The sequence below is a fragment of the Rhineura floridana genome, chromosome 11 (assembly GCF_030035675.1).
Source record: "Rhineura floridana isolate rRhiFlo1 chromosome 11, rRhiFlo1.hap2, whole genome shotgun sequence".
NCBI classification, from domain to species: domain Eukaryota; kingdom Metazoa; phylum Chordata; class Lepidosauria; order Squamata; family Rhineuridae; genus Rhineura; species Rhineura floridana.
In genome coordinates, this window is record NC_084490.1 from 11,912,545 (window position 1) to 11,935,210 (window position 22,666).

The window sequence follows — 22,666 nt, forward strand, 5'->3', positions numbered from 1 at the left end:
GACATGCAAGAAAGTTGACAGAACAAGGAACTCCTGCCCCCCCTCTGCTTTATTAAGGAGGCTTCTTGGCTCGAATCCGCTCACTCCTCCTTAGAGTGCTAGGTTCCCCACCCCCCTTCTCCTTCCCTTTTGGCCGTTTCAGTTTTCTCCGGGTCTTTGGTGAGGGGGAAGGTTCCGCCCCCTCTTCTCCTGAACTCTTGACTTCTGGGATGGGGGAAAGAGGGGGGTGAACTTCAGGCGGGCTTTTCTCTGGCTGTTGAGGGGTTTGAACTAGCTCGGAGGGAAGGGTGAGTGTGGGAAATTCCTGAGGAATGTCTGTATCTGTTTCTACCGATGTCTCAAGGTCCCGGTCGCTTAGCAGCGCTATCTCTCCCTCCCCTTCTTTGCTCATCCCTGGGAAACTGCTTTCCTCCTCATCTGAGGAAAGGCTGGGGCCCCAATCCTGCATCCTGACAGATACACAAAACACTCAAAGAGAACTGAGAGTTAAAAGTGTAATATGAGAGAGAAAAATCCAGACCCCTGTTGGACTTTTTCTGTCAGTGGTCTCATACTTGGTTGAAATTAATTAAAAATCACCCATGTTGACAGAGTACCTGTAATCCTATTACTGACCTTGCCCCATATTCTGACCTTCATCTTCTGCTGTTTAAAAGTTAACAAAATGGCTGGTTGATTTTTAATTAATTTATGAAGTTTAACATTGGAGTCTATGATAGCACAAACATGCTCATTAAGAACCAACTGTCAGTATTCTAAAAACCAGATGAACAGCTGTTTGGCTTGGCTAATCAGGGGGCCAGTCATGGCTTCCCACAAAGAATCCTGAGAAGTGTAGTTTGTGAAGGGTGCTGAGAGTTGTTAGGAGACTCCTGTTTCCCTGACAGAGCTCCAGAGGCCAGAGTGGTTTAACAGTCAGCCCCTCTTCTGGGGATTGTAGCTCTGTGAACATGGTTGATTTTTAATTAATTTCAACAAATTATGAGAACTCTAGAAAAAAGTCCAAAAGGGGTCTGGTTTTTCTCTCTCTCTTTTTACACTTTGAACTCGACTCTGTCTGACTATTTTGTGTATCACCATGAACATTTAGAGGGTTGTTAAGCAAGCATTTCTGAGTTCAGGACTGTAAGTTTTGTTAGGTCTTGTATTTTCAATTTAACATTGAGGAATGTGAAAAGTCCATGCTGACTATAGCATACAGCCACTCTTGTGGCTGTCTAATGTGCACACCATAAAGTATAAGAGCCTGGTCCCCTGCTGGCTCTTTATACCACAAGGCATCACATAGGTAAGTCAAGATGGAATAGGGAACAACTAACTGAGGAATAGCCCCTCTTTTATGGGGATTTGCCTGGCAATGGCAAGAACACCAATTAGCTGATTGAGACACCTCTCGATGATAAAATAGCCTAGAAAGGTCACAGCAAGAGCAGGGATATTAGGTTTGGCTGCCTCCTTGCTAGAATGACAAGCTGCAGCTGGATGGTATGAGACACCCTAATTTTTCACTGCTCAGAGCATCCCAGGAACCTATGCAAAATATTTCCTACAATTCTCTCTGGCTGAGCCATTTTACTTAGGACAACCTTAGCTGTTCTTGACAGGGGTAGCATGTTTAGACATAATGTGTAAGCAGGGACACGTGAAGGTTTGTTAACAAATTATGACAATAGATACAAAGATAAGCAGGAGGTGTACAAAACATGCATTTAAATCACATGGCATCTCCCAAAGCATCTTGGGAACCACAATTTGTTAAGGATGACAGAAACTGTAACTCTGTGAGGGGTAAACTACAGTTCCTATGATTTTTTTTAGGGAAGCCTCTCAGCCTAACCTCTCAGCCTCTCAGCCTCACTTACCTCACAGGGTTGTTGTGAGGATAAAATAGGGAGGAACACAACCATTTATACTACCTTGAGCTCCTTGGAGGAACCAAAATATTATCTTATATTATCTTGGTTCCTCCAAGGAGCTCAAGGTGGCACACATGGTTCTGTTCCTCCCCATTTTATCTTCACAACAACCCTGTGAGGTAGGTTAGGCTGAGAGACTACGACTTGCTCAAGGTCACCCAATGAGTTTTATGGTGAGCTGAGATTTGAACCCAGCTCTCTCAGGTCTGACACTCTAACCTCTACACTACAATGTGTTTCAAGTGTATGGTGTCACAGATTGAAAATGGGTGGAAAGCTAGGAGGTAGATTCATTTCAGTCAGGTCTGTGTGGAAATCTGCCCAGGAAGTGGGTTTGAATCTCGGAGATTTAGCCTTAGAGCAAGAGAAAATAATAATTAACACCCAAGAATGTGTGGAAACAAAGGGAGGGAGAACCCTTCATCACTTGTTCTTTATCTAAGGAAAGGGGAATTTAAAAGGCTCGCATTCCTTTTTTCTTTGAGAAGGCAAAATACTTATTTTTCTTGCTCTCAGCTATAGTTTCTTAAGCCCGGATGCACATATCCTGGAAACTGCCTTAGCAACTGCTCCAGAGAGTCAAGGCAGAGACATTCCACCTCTCTGTCACCCTTAAGGAGCTCATTAAGAAGTTAGCCCTGAGAGTCAGAGCGAGTGCAGAGGACTTCTGGGATAGGATGGAAGACAGAGAAACAGACGGCCTTGATCTGGGCTCTTCGTCCAATAACCGTTTGTCCATGGAATAAGAAACACAAAGTAAGGCTGCTTCCAGGGGGAGGAATTTGCAAGCATTTGTGCACAGTTCTAACCACCCACGCCTTATTTTCGGATACTCCATTCCATTTTCTCCCCCACCCTCTTTTCCATTTCATTCCCCCCCCCCAAAGCCATTTAGTGTTCCTTGGCTGCTGAGCATTCTGGGTCCTAATTGGGCTGTTGGTTTTTTGGGGTGGGGTGGGGGGCTGTTCTTCCCTCTAGAATTATTATTTCTTTATTTTGTTTTTGTAGTTTTGCAAACCCGGGATTTCCCCCTAAGCTTCCTCCTCCTCCTCCTGCTGTAAAAACAGAATTAAACTTGACCATGAAGCACAAATGTCTTCAGGCTTAACATTGTACAAGCATGCATTTTGGTGACCCTGACGTCAGCAGGGCAGTGAATCTGCTCCCAGTTTTAGCCCAAACATTCAAGGACCTGCCCAGCAGCTTGGACAGCTGCCTGAAAAGGCAGACTAAAACTGGGAGCTGATTCACTGCCCCGCTGACATCGGAGCCACCAGTCTCCACTGTCGAGAGGTCTGGGGTGGGAAGCTGTAGCCCTCCAGATGTAGTTGGACTCCCATCTCCCATTAACCTTCACCAGCATGGCCAAAGGTCAGGAATGATGGGAGCTGGAGCCCAACATCTGGAGGGCCACAGGTTACCCGCTCCTGTTGTATGCGTGCAGTGTGCACACATGTGGCAATGAGTAGGATAGCGACGCATTGCTGACAACTGCTCTGTCCATCTGCTCTCTGAGGCTGCTTTCACACTGCTGTGGGCCGTGTCGCCACTGGAATACCATCGTGGCGGCTGGGCCCATTACTTTTCCACTACTGCCGGGGCCTTCGTGCCGCTGTTGCCCGGACATTCTTCGGCTGCTTCTGCCTACTCCTTGTTGATGTTTCATCGCTGGATCGTTGCTGCTGGGTTCCGCTGCTTCTGCCTGCTCCTATGTCCTTGCTTCATCGTGGCTTTCTGCCTGCTTGCCGCCACTCCATTCAAGTTTGCTGCTTGGGGCGTGTTCTGTCCTTTTGGCTTGCTTACTTGTTTGTTTATTGGGTCGTGGGCAGATATTTTACAACTTTATTTGAAGACATTATTTACGGACGAAGCTTGATGCGGAGGAGTATTTTTAATACTGGCTGCTATTGTTGTTGTTTGGGTGCATTTTAATTTGTTAGTTTGTTTGTTTATTGTGTGTGTGTGAATGAGATTGTGTGGATGTGTTTGTATGCGTTTATGTGTATTTTATGTGTTGTTGTGTGAATGTGCCTGTTGTGTTTCAGTATTTTTAAATATGTGCCTGGGAGAGCATATTTTGCATTTAACAGGGGGGCTTTCGGGGGCCCCAATTAGCGTAGTGACGGGTTATGGGAGGTATGGCGCTATGAGGAGAACGTGCCAGGTAAGGGGAACTCGCCCCAGACAAGTTGTGTCTGTGCCTTGTTCCGGTTCTCCTCAAGGCCACAGAACTGCTGGTTGTTCTATCAGCCAGCCCTTAGATCTCCAGGTGCTGCTTTTGAATGCCGGGTCGGTATATAATAAAACCTCCCTTGTCCATGATTTAATTGTGGATGAGGGTGCCGACCTGGCATGTATAACCGAGACCTGGGTGGGTGAGCAGGGAGGAGTTGCTCTCTCTCAGCTTTGTCCACCTGGGTATACGGTGCAGCACTATGGTAGACCTGAGGGTCGGGGAGGCGGGGTCGCTGTGGTCTATAGGAGTACTTTCTCTCTCACCAGGCATCCTGTCCAGATGGCGACTGGTCTAGAGTGCCTCCACCTTGTGCTGGGTCAAGGAGACAGACTGGGAATCCTGTTGGTGTACTGCCCACCTTGCTGCCCAACAGCTTCCCTAGCTGAGCTGACAGAGATAGTCTCGGAGGTATTGCTGAGGTCCCCCAAACTTTTGGGGTTGGGGGACATCAACATTCATGCCGAGACTGTTTTATCTGGGGCGGCTCAGGACTTCATGGCCTCCATGACAACCATGGGGCTGTCTCAATTTGTTACTGGCCCAACGCATGTGTCGGGTCACACTCTTGATTTGATCTTCGCCACTGGTCATGGAAATGGTGATCTGGAGGTGGGGTGTTTTTCATCTACTCCATTGTCATGGACAGATCACCGCCTGCTGAGTTTTAGACTTACGACGACTCTTTCCCTCTGCAAGGGTGGGTGACCTATTAAGTTGGTCCGCTCTCGGAGGCTTATGGATCCTATTGGTTTTCAGACGGCTCTGGGAGTTTTTCCAGCTGATAGTACTGGCACTCCTGTCGAGGCCTTGGTCGAACTGTGGAATACGGAGATGGCCCGGGCTATCGACACGATTGCTCCCACACACCCTCTTCGATGCAGAGCTCATACAGCTCCGTGGTATACCCTGGAGCTGAGAGTGATGAAGCAAGAGAGAAGGAGGCTGGAGTGCAGATGGAGACGAACTCCAGACAGATGCAGTTATGCTTTGGTAAGTGCCTCTACTAAGTCGTATATAAAAGCGGTAAGGGCAGCGAAGAAGTTCCACTTCGCTGCCTCTATCAGGACATCTCTCTGCCGCCCTGCAGAGCTTTTTAGGGTTGTACGAGGACTCTTACATTCTGGTCCTCGAGATACTATTGAAACATCTGAAGCTCGCTGTAACGACATCGCAGGGCACTTCCAAAATAAAATCGCATGTATCCGTAGGGACCTAGACTCCAATGTTATGACAGATGAATCCATTGAAGTGTCCAGAACACGGCCTTGTCTTTCATTATTGGATGAGTTTCAGTTGGTGCAGCTCGAGGAAGTGGACAAGGTGCTTGGATTGGTGCGGGCGACCACGTCTGCTCTAGATCCTTGTCCATCTTGGCTAGTGAAGGCTAGCAGGACTACTACCACCGGCTGGGCCAAGGAAGTGATAAATGCCTCCTTGAGTGAGGGAGTAGTCCCTAGTAGTCTCAAGGAGGCAGTAGTGAGACCTCTTTTAAAGAAACCTTTCTTAGACCCAGATAACTTGAACAATTATAGACCGGTGGCGAATGTCCCCTTTTTGGGCAAGGTTCTGGAGCGGGTGGTCGCCGGTCAACTCCAGGTGCTCTTGGATGAGACCGATTATCTGGATCCGTTTCAATCCGGTTTTAGGCCTGGTTTTGGCACTGAAACAGCCTTGGTCGCCCTGTATGATGACCTTTGTCGGGAGAGGGACAGAGGGAGTGTGACTCTGTTGATTCTCCTTGATCTCTCAGTGGCGTTTGATACCATCGACCATGGTATCCTTCTGGGGAGACTCGCAGAGTTGGGAGTTGGAGGCACTGCTTGGCAGTGGTTCCGCTCCTACTTGGCGGATCGTCGCCAGAAGGTAGTACTTGGGAAACATTGCTCGACACCTTGGACTCTCCATTGTGGAGTCCCTCAGGGGTCGGTTTTGTCCCCCATGCTTTTTAACATCTACATGCAGCCTCTGGGTGCCGTCATCAGGAGTTTTGGAGTGCGTTGCCACCAGTACGCTGATGACACGCAGCTCTATTTCTCCTTTTCATCTTCTACAGGTGAGTCTGTGGATGTGCTGAATCACTGCCTGACCGCGATAATGGACTGGATGAGAGCTAATAAACTGAGACTCAATCCAGACAAGACTGAGACACTGTTGGTGAATGCCTTCCCTGCCCAGATGGTGGATGTTTACCCTGTTCTAGGTGGGGTTAAACTCCCCTTGAAGGAACAGGTTCATAGTCTTGGGGTTCTTTTCGATCCTTCCTTGTCTCTTGAGGCGCAAGTGGCCACGGTGGCAAGGAATGCGTTCTACCACCTTCGGTTAGTAGCCCAGCTACGCCCCTATCTGGACAGGGATGACCTCGCCTCAGTTGTTCATGCTCTGGTAACTTCTAGGTTGGATTACTGTAATGCGCTCTACGTAGGGCTGCCCTTGAAGACAGTTGGGAAGCTTCAGCTAGTGCAAAACGCAGCAGCCAGACTGCTGATGAGGACCAGCCGGTCAGCACATATAACACCTGTTCTGGCCCGTTTGCACTGGCTACCCATTTGCTTCTGAGCCAGATTCAAGGTGCTGGTTTTGACCTATAAAGCCTTACACGGCATGGGACCGCAGTATCTTGTGGAACGCCTCTCCCGCTATGAACCGACCCGGTCACTTCGCTCAGCATCTAAGGCCCTCCTCCGGGTACCAACCCATCGAGAAGCCCGGAGGACAGTTACTCGATCTAGGGCCTTTTCTGTAGTGGCCCCCAAACTGTGGAATAGCCTCCCCGAACAAGTACGCCTGGCGCCGATGCTTCTATCTTTTCGGCGCCAGGTTAAGACCTGGCTATGCTCCCAGGCATTTTAATGCGTTTAATGTTACAATTTTAAATCTCTTTCTTTACTGTTTATTTATTGTGATATTTTGTATTTTTGTGTTTTTAATCTTTTGTACACCGCCCAGAGAGCTACTCGCTATGGGCGGTTTAAAAATGAAACAAATAAATAAATAAATAAAAATAAAATAAATCTCCTCCCCCCTCTCCTCTCCCCTCTCTCCCTCTTTCCTCCTCCCTCCCCCAGCTCAGTTTCACCTATCCTAAGCATGATAGCACAGGAGTAAATCCCACTGAACTCAAAAGCATGCAAATGATCAAACCTGCCCTTCTTTCCTCCTCCCTGCTATCCCCCTCTTGTCCCTTCCTTTCCCCTTCCGTGCCACTCCCGCTCCTGTTCCCCTTCCCTTCCAATCTCCTTTCCCTCTCCCCCTTCCCCTCCCCTCTCCCCTCCCCCTTGTCCTTACGCATGGTCAGTTTTACCTATCCCAACCATGATTGTACAGGAGTAAATACCATTGAACTCAATAAGCATGCAAATGATCTGACCTCTCTTTCTCCTCCTTCCCCTCTCCTCTCCCTTCCTTTCCCCTTCTTCCTCCCCTCTTCTTCCTCCTCCCCTGCCCACTCCAGACCTCCCTCCCCATGGTCAGTTTTACCTATCCTAAGCATGATTGCATGCAAGTAAATTCCACTGAACTCAATAAATATGCAAATGAACAAACCTGGTCTCCTCCTACCCCTCCTGCCTGCTCTCCTCCCCATCCTCCCCTCCCCATCCTCTGTGGTCAGTTTCACCTAACCTAAGCATGATTGCAGGGGATTAAATCTCACTGAACTCAATAAGCATGCAAATGATCGATCCATTCTCAGCAAACTTGCACAGGATCCCATTTCTTACATCCCGGATTAAAAAACAGAAAAATTCATTAATAGGCAAAAAACCTTGCAGTTTAAGAATGTACCCATAGCCAACAGATATTTCCATCAAACTTTTAAAAGCAGGGAAATTGGGCACCTATAGTGAATGCACCAGGGGAGCAGGAGACCTGACCTCCTATCTGAGATAATATCTGAGATATTGTACTGCCGCACAAATTTGTTAAAATGCAAACGCAATTTGAGTTGGTCTTTAACAGTCCAATCCAGTTCCTGTGTAGCTTGGAAGAATTTGGTAGCATGTGCCTCTAAACATTAAACATGGTTTAATCCCCTCTGCTCTGCCCAGTACTGCAATGGGAAGGAAAAATCTCATGTTCTCTGTTTACCTGAATTGCATAGAGGGTGTCATTTCCACAGTGCTGGGCTGGGTGGGCAGGTTTAAATCTCTTCATCTTTCTCAGCATCACAATGTTACCCACCACAGATTCCACTGCCATCATCACCACATCCACAAAAGGCTTGGGGGTCCAGCCCCAACCCATTGGCCTTAGGAAAAACTAACTATACCACACATAAATTATAGATGACATTTTGGATATATTTTTATATACATGCACTATCAGGCTCATTATCAGGCTCATTAATATTATAACTGAATAGTCTGTAGATAATGATGATGATTTCACTGTAATGTCTCAAGGTGGATTACAGCACTGTAAAAATACAGTATTAAAATCAGTTAATATTGTAATCAAAACAATAGGCTGGGTCCTAAAATCATATATCTAAGGTCTCAAATTTGATCAGTCCATCAATGTTTAGATGATTGCTTTGGAGAGTCTCCAATTACATGCTATGCACAACTTTGCTGCTGCATAGTCTTGCTTAAGAAGGTCTTCATAAGTGAGAATCCAGGGAATCACATGGCTACCTTCCCATCTGAAATTGCTTCCTTGCTTCTCAGCTTCCTCATGGCTGATTTCACATCTTTGTTTCTCAGAGTATAGATCAAAGGATTCAGCATGGGGGTGATGATGTTGTACAGGACAGAGACCAGCTTGTCTACTGAGAAAGTGGAGAAAGGCCGGGCGTAGATAAAGATGCAGGGGCCAAAGAACAATGTCACCACAGTTAAGTGAGAGGCACAGATATTGAGGGCTTTGCGCCGACCCTCGGGGGAGCGGATCCTCACCAGGATGGTGGCATAGGAGGTCACCAAGATGACAAAGCAGCTGGTTGAGATGAGGCCGCTGTTGGAGACCATGAGGAGCTCGATGACATAGGTGTCCGTGCAGGCCAGCTTGATGACTGGTGGGACATCACAGAAGAAGTTGTCCACCTGGTTGGGCCCACAGAATGGCAGCCTCATGGTGAGGATAGTTTGGACTGTGGAGTGGATGAAGCCTCCGGTCCAGGAAGCTCCTACCAGCCAGCTACAGAGCTGTCTGTTCATGATACTGGGGTAGTGCAGAGGCTTGCAAATGGCTACATACCTGTCATAGGCCATGACTGTGAGGAGGAACATCTCTGCAGCACCCACAAAATGGAGGAAAAAGAGCTGGGCCATGCAGGCCTCAAAGGAGATGCTCCTCTTTTCAGCCAAGAAGTCCATCAACATTTTTGGGGCCGTGACGGTAGAGTAGCAGAGGTCCAGGAAGGAGAGGTTCCCCAACAGGAAATACATGGGCGTTTGCAGTCGAGGGTCAGAGGCCACCGTCATCATGATGAGGGTGTTTCCTACTAAGGTGGCTGCGTAGACCAGGAGGAAGACCACAAAGAGGACAGCTTGGGACTGCCATGTTGGGGAGAGGGCAGCCAAGAGAAATTCATTGACTCTTGTGTGGTTTCCTTCCAGGTTCTTCATTTTGCCTGCAAATGTGAAGCAACCAGAGTTCTGAAAAAAATTATTTACTTATTTATGAGAATATTTATAAACTGCCATTTTATGTATATATAAAAATCATGGTGGCATACAATAAAATCATTGAAACATCATAGTATCTATGCTTTCCAATTAAAACAACTGAAGACATTTTTCTTCCAATGGCCTTTCCCAGCGGGATGAATGGGTCTCTGCCATGGGGGTCTATTTTGTATTGTTTTGCTTCGCTTTAAATATACCTGCTGTTTTTTGTGTTTAAACTGCGTTTTGGCGTTTTAATTGCACATTGCCTTGAGACAATTGTGTGGAAGGCGATTAAAATAATAGCAATAAAAACAATAATAAACGAATATTTAGTGCAGATGGGGCTAGAGCAGGATATTAATTTAATAAATAAATAAATAAGCTTGGAAGAATTTGGTAACGTGCCTCTGAGCTGTATAATTTATGTCAGAATTGGTGTTCCACATAGCTCTTTCTGGAAAGACTTTTAAGTAGAATTGAACATACTTTATGGATAAAGGAAATGGTTTTTATTCACCTCTGGCCTTAAATGATAAGGTTGCCCCTAGCTAAGTAATATTAGGCCTAATACCATGATCCTCGAAAAATTATAATCGGAGTCTGAATGCTTTGTTCCATTATGTTTTAAGATGCTTTTCAAAAAAAAGAAAGAAAAGACAATGTCTAGAGATTTCTACACAATCAGAAAACTGGCAACTGGCAAAGGGATCGGCAGTTGGGAAAATATGTACACTATTATATATATTCTGCATACCTGTATGTGTTTTGATTAATGTAAGTTTAGTGCTCACTCCCTGCGAGCCTACGGCCATACTACCCTGAACAAACCCAATCTCATCTGATCTCAGAAGCTAAGCAGGGTCAGGCCTAGTTAGTATTTGGATGGGAGACCGCCTGGGAATACCGGGTGCTGTAGGCTTAGAGGAACACAATGGTAAACCACTTCTGAATATCTCTTACCATGAAAACCCTATGAATATATCCAAAAAAGATTCATAGGGTCGCCATAAGTTGTAATCGACTTGAAGGCATATAACAACAAAGTTTATTGCAGAATGTGCAGAATTGGGAGGGATTCTGCATGTGCACATGAAGGCTCAGAGTGATAATGTGACACACTGCCCAGTCAACATGCATTGTCTCCAAGGATGTTGGGCAATGTGAACAATGTTGATCACATATTGTGCATGTTGGCTTGTCAATGTAAATATTCCCCGTTGGAGGAAAATGCATATTCTCCAGGCACTGTGCCAAAATTCACATGGAGGCTGGGCCTGTTACCCAGACAAAGTTCATATTGTACAATATCCCTTGGTGACTGAGGATGGTCAGAACATGGATGCTGCCCAATTGGGCACATTTCCCACAACTTCCTGTGAATGTGCACAACTACCCGGGTGTTTATTTGTGCTTGCCAATAGTCTCACATTAACCCCCATAGTTCAAAAAGTCCAAAATGAGGTGAATGTGTGAAGTCCAAGATACATTTCATGAATGTTTGGAAACAAATATGTATTTCCTCATTTTTCAGCCACGCGCTACTCACATCTAGGTGACTATAATTATTTACTGGTATACATTTTTTGGATTTTGAAAGCATTTGCCTGGGATTGCTGACATTCACATGTGAATGTCAATATCCAAACATTAGACATTCACTGTAGTATCTCTCTCTCAATCCAATAATTGTATATATGATTTCCAGGGTGTCATTAATTAGGGATGGGCGAATTTGCCAATTTTGATTTCTCATTTTCCTGGGCTTAAGTTCAGTTCTCCAAATTTCCATATTAGTTTGAGTTAAAAAAAAAAGTCCTCATGAGAATTCATCAGCATTGTAAAGCATATTTCTCCTAATATCCACATTTTTCTATGCAATGTGCCTAATACATACATTTTTGTAAACCAATTTCCCCCAGTTTGACAACATTATTAATAGTGAAGTAAATCCTCCACTGAACCCTTCCTACACCTTCAAAAATTGAATGTCCTTATAATGGCCGTCTAAAAAGGTAGTGGGCATTTGTCAGCACACTCCTGACTGGACAATTTTTAAGATCTCTTCAGTAGCTCTTGCAAACATGATTAACAGCAGGATCCTGTGCATGTTTATGCATAAGCAAGTCCCTCTGGGATAGATCTAGTCTTTGTTACGCTTAGAACACAGACATTGAAATCAATGAGACATTGATTTGAAGCATGACTATGGCTGCAATTCTAACTCCACAATTGAATTCAATAGGACTTACTTCTGAGTAGACATGGATAGGATTGTACTGTCAGTCTGGATCCAATCCACTGTGTTCAACAGGACATACACCAAGAAAAGTGTGCACTGCAGAGCTTGGAAAAGTTACTTTTTTGAACTACAACTCCCATCAGCCCAATCCAGTGGCCATGTTGGCTGGGGCTGATGGGAGTTGTAGTTCAAAAAAAGTAACTTTTCCAAGCTCTGGCACTGGGTCACATTATTTATGTACCAGGAGTTGGTTTGACTTTTGAGGGCATAGCTAGTCCTCACAAAGTTGCCAAATATCTCCTTTGTTGGGGAAATTGGCTGATTGCAATCAATAGCTGGCCTTTTGAATAGGTAAGGAATACTGAAGAAGAGGATCTTTCTCTGGGCACTTCTAGATTGTCACTCTTTTGGGGTAGGATTCAATCACATACCAGCAAATTCAAGTTGTGCAATTACAGTTGATTTGGTGCCTTGCGCTACAAACCTGCTTCCCCAAACATCAGACTTTTTGCGATAAAGAAAGTGACAGGAGAATGCACAGGAAAGTGTGGCAATGCCATCTAACCTCCCTGCAGACAGAATGAAATCTCAATAAACATGTCTTCTGGGAGTGCCCACACTCTCCGCCCCAGCTAAGGATGATGTGATTGAGAGGTCTGCCTGAGAAGAAACTGATGTTTGAGGAAAACAGAGACTGAGACAGAGGATTTTTGACTCTATGAGTTAGCAGGATTTTGGGGTGCTGGTTGGCTCCCTAAGAACCTGATGGAGGGTAAGGTGGAACTTGAGAGGCAGTTGGAGTGTTTAAGCTACACCTTCACTTCTGTTCAGCCTGTATATTTGGAAATCAACACTTGCAAAATGCTCCAGTGATCTCCTTCCAAAGGGAACCACACCTGGATAGCCTGGTTCAACAGTTTGTTTTGAAATGCACAAGCTTGCAAAAAATAAAAATGAAAAGGGAATCCCATGGAGTCAAAAATTGGGCAAGCAGTGATTCCTCTTTCAAAATGTCGTTAGCTACCTGTTTTGTGTGTGTGTGTGTGTGTGTGTGTGTGTGTGTGACTTTTGTCCCTGTTGAGTCTATGTCTGCATCAACAATCTTGTCCCATTTTATTTCATTTTGTGATACTCACCTCACTTCCCTGAGCAGTGAAAGTTCCAGCATTTGTTTTTCTTTGATTCCTTTTAGAAGGAAGTCGCCTTGCAGCATTGTGTAATATTTGTGTTTATTTACAGTTATATAAGTTGAGAATAGCTGGAGGCCACTGTTGAAACACTCTAATGCAGCTTTCCTCAACCTGGTGTCCTCCAGAAGTTTAGGACTACAACTCTCATCAGTCCCTGCCAGCACAGGTATTCTGGTTGGGGCTGATGGTTGTTATAGTCCAAAATATCTGGAGGACAGCAAGTTGGGGAAGACTGTTCTGTTAGAAAGCAAAAGTCCACTGCTCCCACATAAGATATCTGTATGGACAGCCAACACCCTAAGATGTTCACAGAGCTCGCACACTCAGCTATCTCTTTATCTCTTGTTTTGTCTCTGACTCAAACGAACTCAGCTGGCACCAGGGGGCAGCAGGCTGGTTTAGAGAGTGCACAGGAACATTGGAACCTACCCTGTACAGAGTGAGACCATTTGTCTGTGTGGCTCAGTATCCGTTTACACTGACTATCTGCAGCTTTCCACGGTCTCAGGTAGGAGACATTCTTAGTCCTACTTGGAGATGGCGGGGATTAAACCTGGAACCTTCAGCATGCACAGCAGATGTGGTACCAGTGAGCCATGGCTCTTTCCTTTGGATGACTGTCTGTGTGGCACACATAACTCTGATCTCCACAGACAGGAATGGCTGGGGAAGGAGGGGGGAAGCAGTCAGAGGGCTGTTGCTACTCCCCACTCCTAGACTGTGCTAACTGAGGCAATTGCCTCATTTTGCCAAATGACAGGACCAGCCCTGTCTTCTGGCCTCTACAAAGATTGCTAGACATTGACAGAGTACATCCAATTCTCCCCTAAAATTCCCACAGAGCATCTATGAATCCCATAACAGAGGATTAGAACAGGGGTAGCCAATGGGATGCCTTCCAGGCATTATTGGACTCCAGCTCCCATCAGCCCAAGGTGGCATGGCCAATGGTTAAGGATGATGAGAGCTGTAGTCCAGCTGCATCTATAGAGAACCACATTGTCTTCCTTGGGATTAAAATATAGATCTCAACCTTTTTTGTAAGTCCATATGTGTTGGTAGAAAAAAAAGGTTAGCAAATTTGTTTCAAGTCTACCCCATCAGCCATGTCTGTCTTACCTGTTCTGAGGTTACATGGAGATCTTTGCTCCACAGCTGATCACATCTTGGAGTGAGACACAGCGTCCCAGCATCACTTGATGACATCGAACTCTCTCTGCAAGCCAGCAAATGAGAGAAATGAAAAGACTTCTCAATTTATCTCTTAGGATCTTGGCAAGGCAGACTGGCACTGGAGGCATTGAGAAGCTGGATGATCATGGTTGCAAAGGGAGTTTCTTTCCAAAGTTATTGCACCAATGTCCCCAGTGAGACAAAGGCAGCACATTTTCAGAACCTGTCATCATGTGCAAAGCAAGGCAAGATTCTTCTCAGCCCAGTTTGCATTTAATTTGCAGAAAATAAATCCAGCAGAGTGGTTTTGAACATTGCAACTACCTTCTTGGTTTACAAATCTGAAGGTAATTGTTGCTGCTGTTGCACGAGCAATGTGTACAGTGCTTTACAGTGGACATGTCTCTGCCTCCAAAGAGCTTACAATCCAAAATATGACACAGGGGAAATGAGAAAGAAAGGGGAGAGGATGGGAGATGGGTAAATAGAATGTGTAATTGTTTCAATGACGTGCTTAGATTTCGCTAGAGGATATGTTACAGTAGGGCACAGGGAGTAGGGAACTGAGCCAAAAGGTTCACAGAAAAGGCCAAAAGGTTTTCTACTCCATGCATGAGAGCAGTTCCAGAGGGGTGAGCTGGCTCAGAGCCAGAGTGTTGGGAGAAAGGGTTCAACACCCTACATGCCACGACCCCTTTGGGGAAAAAAGTGCTCAACTATTTTTCAAAATTATATTTGTCCTCAGAACACCCCTAGGCTAGGCAGGACGCCTGCCTGAAGCCCTGGAGAACTGTTGCCAGTCAGTGTAGACAATACTGGGCTAGAAGGACCCATGTTCTGATTCAGTATAAGGCAGCTTCCCATGTTCCTCCTGTTCATATTTTAAAGATGGGGAAACGAGGGCTATGAAAGAGTGTCTTGCTTGGCCAAATGCCATCCTTGTCTAGTGAAGATAACCCACACCCATGTGGCTGAAGTTCATTGGCAGAGCACATGCTGTACATGTAGAAGATCCCATGTTCAATCCCCAACATCTCCAGATAGGGCTGGAAAGGATCCCTGCCTGAAACCCTGGAGAGTTGTTTCCAGACAGGTGTAGTCTATACTAACCAGTGGGCTGGCTTACTATAGCGCTGCTTCCTATGTTTCTAGTGGTCTTCCCGGTTTCACCTTTCCATGCCAGGAGACAGCCAGTGAAGGCTGGTGTCTCCGATGTCACTGAGGCAATGAATCCATTCCAGGTTTTAGTCCTGAAAGCACCTTGGACAGCTCCTTGAAAGTTTGGACTAAAACCCAGAGTGGATTCACTGCCCCACTGACATCAGAGCCACCAGCCTCCAATGGAGGCAGCACTGGTGTAGGGGGATGTCAACGTCATCCATGTGCAAGTGAGAACACTGTTACCATGAATGGAATCCAACTAACCTTTCCTTGGAGTAGGCCTATAGTAATTAATGGAATTAAGATAGTCATGCCGATTCACTGTAATGGGTCTACTTTGAATAGGACTAGCATTGGCTACAAGCCCATGCATCCTTGCCTGAACTTGTATATCACTACCAGTGGTGGCTGGTGCCCATTGGGACTGCTAGGGCAGAAGGCTGGGAGACCAACCATAGGGCTCCTACTGGGAGGAAGGGCAGGATATAAATCTAATAAATAAACAGGTAGAACCAGAGCCAATGGCAGGCTGAGCCAACTAATTCAACTTGTGTCCTCCTCCTTCTCCTCCTTGCTGAGTTCTACAAGGAGCAAAGTTGAGACTAAAAAAGGAGAAAGCTCTCAGCTAGTAGCATCCCCTGCGCTGGTTTCAAGTAAGAAAGTAGGCAGGTGGGGGCTGTCTGAGGGCAGACTGAGCTTCCACTGATCACTACATACACACAACCAAGAGACATGACTTGGGATCTTAAGCCTATATTCACAGTGAATTGGTGTCTAACCCAGTTAGAACGAGGAAAGAGCATATGTAGGATGATAAGTGGTCCACCTAGCTCAATATTGTGAAACCCAGTCTTCCCCAGCCTGGTGCCCTCCATATTGTTTGGACTTCAGCTACCACCATCCCTGACTATTAGCCATGGTAGGTTGGCCGGATGGGAGTTGGAGTCCAACAGCCATCTGGAAAGCACCAGAGGTTAGGAAAAGCTGGTGCAGACAATAGAGAGATAAGTGGGCCAATGGTCTAACTCAGTAGAAGGCAGCTGTGTATGTTCCTATCACATTCTGGATCCAAATCCAAATGGCCAAAAAGTTCTTCCAGAACATATAGTGCTCTTGTTCTCACTAATCATGGTCTCAGGGTATAGTCTGAAGGCACTTGAGGCCACCACCTTGCTGAAGCTAAGCAGGTCTGGGTCTGGTCAGTGCTTGGATGGAAGATTGCCTGAGAACCACATGTATGCCACCTTGGGTCCCATGATGAGAGAAAGGTGGGATATAAATGTAATAATAAATAAATAAATGTGGTGAATTTGCATCTGGGCTCAACTGCTTCAGGCAGCAGGTAGAGGTTCACACAGCTGTATGTTCCTCCACATTAGGGCTGTAGCTCCCTCTTCCTAGGGAACTCTGGGAATTGTAGCTCTGAAAGGAAAATAGGGGTCTCCTCTCAGCACCCTTAACAAACTACAGCTCCCAGGATTCTTTGGTGGAATCCAAGAGTGTTAAAGTGGTATCACAGTGCTTCAAATATATTGTGCGGATGGGGCCATAGGTGCTGAGGGTCTTGGGGACCAAATCCTATGAGGAAAGGTATGTTATAGCCTGGAAAGTGGTGATTAAGAGATGATATTTGCAAGGTTAGGGTTAGATGATGGAGCATTTTTTTTCCTATTGCTCAGGGGATAGGAGCCAAACGCATGCATTCAAAGTACAAACGGGGATTTTGACTAAACATTAGGAAGAAATTCCTGATGGTATGAGTTGTGCAACAGCACAACAGCCTTCCTTGGAAGGCAGTGGACTCTTTCTTCATTAGGGTGTAGTACAGGTGGATCAGAGATGCTGTAGCAGCAGATTTCCTGCACTGGCAGGGAGTTGGAATAGATTATCTTTTAGGTTACCCCCAACCCTATAATTCTATAGTAGCTTCACACTGATTTTAGTAAGTGATTTAAAAGCAAATATTTTGATCTGGAATTTGGAATAATTAGTATACATTCACAGAATATATCATCTGTGGTTCTGAGAGAAAGAGAAGAACAGAGAACGGATGGAATGATAGGTTGTTTTTATTTATTTATTTATTTCACTTTGATCCTGTCATTCCTTCAAGGACCTTAGGAAAGTCCATGTGGTCTTCCCCTACTCCACCCCCAGTTTATCCTCACAACAGCCCTGTGAGGTAGGTTGCAGTTAGTGATAATGGCTGGTCCAATTTTATAGGAGAGTGGAGATGTGAACTTGGATCAATGTGATTTTAAAGTGGTGGAAGCTTCTAGACCTTATGAAAATGTTCTCGACAAGGCTGCTCAGAAGGAAAAAAATGAATGTGAAGGGATAACTAAATGCTCAGGACTGGACATATGAGAATTGAAAGCAAAACACGGTGCACTTTAAGCCCCTAAGTGGGGAGGAGGGAAGCCTTCTGGAGGTGCACATGGTGAGTTGGTTCTTCCACCTTCTGAAGTAAACCATGGAGAAATTTCATGAGGCAAACTGCTGACAGTCAAAAAGAGATTTCTGTGGCACCTTGACAGGCCCTGAACAACTTGATACAGATCAGTGTGATGCAAAAAAAAAAAAAAAAAGAAGGATGTAAATGGATTTACAGAACGGATCCAGAGAAGCTTCCATGTCCACACTGTATATATATGTTAAGGGTAATGTGCATTGAGCAGTTAATGTGCACCCCTACTGGCCATTGTGCACATCCACCATACCTCATGGAGAATGTGCACATAATCTGTCAATAAATAGAGAATTGTGCATATTTCTTGATTGTTATGCATACTCTTCAATACACCTTGGGAATATGCATGTCCTGACTACATTTCATTCTGTGGGCATTATGCATACTTTCCAACAGGGTTTGGGAATGGGCAGATCTCAACTATTTTGTACATCCTCCAGATGTTATGTGTAACTCTCCAGCAGGCTTCAGGCAATGTGCACATCTCAACAGGTTTTATTATTCCGTGACAGTGTTTAACATTCTGGCACTGAAAAGACTTCCACATCTGAACTTTTTCATACTGCTGAAAGAAGTATACAGCATTAAAAACCCGAGCTTAGTTCATGGACAATAGAAAGAGGAGCCTATTATTAGTTCACCTATCCTCCGTGGTGCAGAGTGGTAAGTGGCGGTAATGCATCCGAAGCTCTGCTCACGGCCAGAGTTTGATTCCAACGGAAGGAGGAAGTTGAATCTCCGGTAAAAGGGGTCGAGGTCCACTCAGCCTTCCATCCATCCATGGTCGGTAAAATGAGTACCCGGCATATGCTGGGGGGTAAAGAAAGGCCGGGGAAGGAACTGGCAATCCCACCCCATATATACGGTCTGCCTAGTAAACATGGCAAGACGTCACCCTAAGAGTCGGAAACGACTCTCACTACAAGTGCGGGGACACCTGTACCTTTTTATCCAACATGTACACCTTATTTATTTACTTACATGCACCTTATTCCATGTTCTTGTCAATAAACAATTTTTAGTTTGTTAGATGTTGCATGTTGAGCATTGTCTCAACATTTTCTTTCATAGGAGTCCCTGAAAGGAATTAAGTCTGGGACAAATTACCCTAGAATTTTGGGAGAGTTAATATGATCAATTTTGACACAAAAACACCAGCACCACCTATCATTTTCTCATGACTGGAGCATCAACTGGTGAAGTCAAGATACAACTGTGGATTATTTAAGGGACAATTGAACAGAACATTTTCTAGGCTTGTATCTCAATGTCACCATACGCATGTGTGGAGGCATAATACGCATGGAGAGATCAATTATAAGAAAAAGAAACCACTGGAGGATGGTGAACTGCCATTTCCTAGTGACATTTCCCTATCAAAACTGAACACATTTGCTCACCCTTGGTCATGCAAGAAGAAACCCCAGATGGCCACCATTCTATCAACCTCAGTTTTGCTTGCAGAGGAGGTTTCTGTTGACCACTTTCTTCATGGCTGTGGTGATCTCCTTGTTCCTGAGGGTATAAATAATGGGGTTCAGGAGGGGGAAGATGATTGTGTGGAAGACAGAGACCACCTTGTCGGGAGCATATTCATCAAAGGGACGGGCATAGATGTAGATGGCAGGACCAAACATGAAAATGACGATAGTGATGTGGGAATAGCAAGTGGAGAGGGCCTTGCCAGCTGACTCACCAGCATTCTTTCTCAACATGGTGACCAAGAAGGCATAGGAAACCAAGAGGGCCACAAAGCAGACCACAGATATGAGGCCACTGCTGAAGATCATCACCATCTCCTCGGCAAAGCTGTTGGCACAGGTGATCCTCAGAACCTGGGTGATGTCACAGAAGTAGTTGTCCAGTTCATTGGGCCCACAGAACGGGAGGCGGATGATCAGCACAACTTGGATGAGAGAGTGGACCAAGCCCCCGGCCCAAGAGGTTATTACTAGTAGGATGCACAAGCGCCGGCTCATCAGGGTGGTGTAGTGCAAGGGCCGGCAGATGGCTACATAGCGGTCGTAGGCCATGACAGTGAGGAGGAACATCTCAGAGGCGCCCACAAAGTGGAGGAAGAAGAGCTGAGCAATGCAGCCCCCGAAGGAAATTATCTTGCGCTCAGCAAAGAAGTCAACCAGCATCTTGGGGGCGGTGATGGAGGAATACCAGATGTCCAAGAAAGCCAAGTTGCCCAACAGGAAGTACATGGGTGAGCTGAGATGAGGGTCACCCCGGATAGTGACAATGATCAGCACATTGCTTGGCAGGACAATCAGGTAGAAAGTAAGGAAGAGGGTGAAGAGGAAGAGCTGGACTCCACGTTTATGAGATAGCCCAGTCAGGACAAACTCCGTCACTTGGGTGCTGTTCCTTAAACCCTCTGAATGGGTGGATGGTATCTCAAGCAACATATGTCTGTCCACCCCTGTGCCACCTTCCATCTTTCGGGTGAGAGTCAAGTGGGTTGTACCTGGATAAGAAATGTGTACTGGAAGAAAAGAGAGAAGGAGTGGTGGGGAAAGAGGAGGAAATAAGGACTCAATTATCTTTGGCATCAAATCAATATTGGGGGAGGGATGTACTGTAAAAGGGTAAATTGACCACAAGAGCATAAACAGAGCCGGCTGGATCAGGCTGGTGGCCTATCTAGTCCAGCATCTGTTCTCCCAGTAGCCAACCAGATGCCCACAGGAAGCTCAAAAGCAGAACCTCTGCACACCACCACTCCTCTCTCCTGCAGTTTCCGCCAATTGCAATTCAGAAGCATACAGCCTCTGACAGTGGGTTAGTAGCCGTTGATAACCATATCCTGTGTGAATCTGCCGACTCTTCTTTTAAAGCCATCCAAGTTGGAGGCCATCTTGTGGGAGTGAATTCCATAGTTTAACTATGCACTGTGTGAAGCAGTGCTTTCTTTTGTCTGTCATGAATCTTCCATCCAGCTAATCTCATGCATCTATCTTCTCATCCAATCACTCACTCATCACTGACTGGCAAACAGGCAGAGGAGGGAGGGAGATAAAAGGAAAACATGAAAGGGATAGCTTGAATTTGCTTGCAAATGTGGATTCTCATAATCCGAATGATCTTCAGCCTTTATTTATTTATTTATTTATTTATTTATTTATTTTATGGTATTTATATACCGCCCCATAGCCGAAGCTCTCTGGGCTGTTTACAGTAACTAAGCCTTCCTATTGATGCACGCCTCTGGGTTTTAGTAAAGCTTTTCTTGTCACTCCAAGTCAGGAGAAATTTCACTTGTTGGGTTCCTGCATATCTCGAGAAGCTCTTCAAAGCACAAGGGCACTTATGCATAAAAAAGGTGGTGAGCCTAAACTTCACATATAAACATAGACGAGAGTTGGGGAAAGGCTCAAAATGAAGATGGAGGAAAACACAGAGCACCTTAGATGCATTTACAGTTCAGCAGTGAAATTGCCCAGAGAACTTACAGAAGAATCTCTCGCTGAAAAATCTCTTGCTTAGAAAGTGGCTGAATGGGCATCTTTTGAGGATGGATTGGAGAAAAGGACAACCTAGTTGGATGAATGGAATTGATTGGCAATACATTTATGATGGACACAAAAAAGCATTTTGTCACACAACTTCTCCATGTGCTTCTTATATGCCTCTTTAATTAACGTCTGGAATACACTACCATAGCCTCGTTATTAGTTAATTATTTAATTAACTTTGCATCATAGATTTTATAGATTCCACAGCGGTGAGATGTGACTGCTACTCATTTAGATGGCTTTAAGAAAAAAAGGGATGGGCAAGTTTATGGACAATGGATCAAGGATATCACAGCCAAATGGGACCTCCGTGTTCAAAAGCTGTATACCTCTGCATACCAGATCCTGGGTACAAACCGTCAGGGAAGACCAGCAGCTTCATGCACTATCCGTACTCTTCTCGGAGCTTTCTGGCAGGTTACCCTTAGTGGCAGCAGCTGTGGGAGGCTTAGAACAAATCCTCCATCACAAATAAATTCTGTATGTTGCTCCCCATAAAATATCACTGGAGTGTGTTATGACACAATGGGGGACATCAATGATTCCATAAGTAACAAATCATAAACATGAGAATCGCCTTGCAGAACCCAACCAAAGGTCTATCTACCTCAGCTTTCTTTCTTCAGGTGCCTCTGGGAAGATATCGAATCAGGTGTGAAGATTCTGATAGCCTCTGGAGTCAGTGTAAATATTTCCAGTGTAAATAATGGCCTGACTCAGTATAAAGGCAGCTACCTATGTTCCTATAAATACATTCCTATGACCTGGTATAGCACAACTTCCTATGTTCCTTGCTCCATCAAGGACCTAGACTGAATAGCTGCCTACTCCATCAAATTCTCACCTTTTCTTGTAGGGGTGTTCATGGTGTTCGACCCTAGAGTTATACGTTACACTTTCAAGCAAACCACCAATATAAGGGAAAGTAAGATGGCTGTGGTGGCATTGTGGATTGGTGGCCCAGTGATGGCGAGCCAAGTTTTGCCTGTTCATTGTTTGCCTTTCATTAAGTTGCTAAAGTCTCGGGTTCTCTGACATGAAAACAACAAATTCTCTGTAAGTTGCTCTGACTTACAGAGCTTCCTTTGTGGAGGGGGAAAGTGGGTCTAAGTGGTAACCCTAACATTAAAGACCTGATTCAAGATGTTCAAAGT

At 45.3% G+C, this 22,666-nt stretch overlaps 2 protein-coding genes and 1 pseudogene across 2 annotated transcripts; 1 reads left to right on the forward strand and 2 right to left on the reverse strand.

Moving 5' to 3' along the window:
• Positions 1-8,771: 8,771 nt before the first annotated feature.
• On the reverse strand, positions 8,772-9,716 carry LOC133367365 (olfactory receptor 4Q2-like). Its single transcript, XM_061591465.1, has one exon. It carries the CDS (start codon positions 9,714-9,716, stop codon positions 8,772-8,774), a length of 945 nt encoding a protein of 314 aa, XP_061447449.1.
• An 842-nt stretch (positions 9,717-10,558) lies between these two features.
• LOC133368139 (5S ribosomal RNA) lies at positions 10,559-10,677 on the forward strand (annotated as a pseudogene).
• An 8,762-nt stretch (positions 10,678-19,439) lies between these two features.
• On the reverse strand, positions 19,440-20,435 carry LOC133367366 (olfactory receptor 4M1-like). Its single transcript, XM_061591466.1, has one exon. It carries the CDS (start codon positions 20,433-20,435, stop codon positions 19,440-19,442), a length of 996 nt encoding a protein of 331 aa, XP_061447450.1.
• Between the last annotated feature and the right edge of the window lie 2,231 nt (positions 20,436-22,666).

Excerpts from the sequence above, each read along its gene's own strand:
- LOC133367365 (XM_061591465.1), bottom strand. The coding sequence starts at position 9,716 with ATGAAGAACCTGGAAGGAAACCACACAAGAGTCAATGAATTTCTCTTG.
- LOC133367366 (XM_061591466.1), bottom strand. The coding sequence starts at position 20,435 with ATGGAAGGTGGCACAGGGGTGGACAGACATATGTTGCTTGAGATACCA.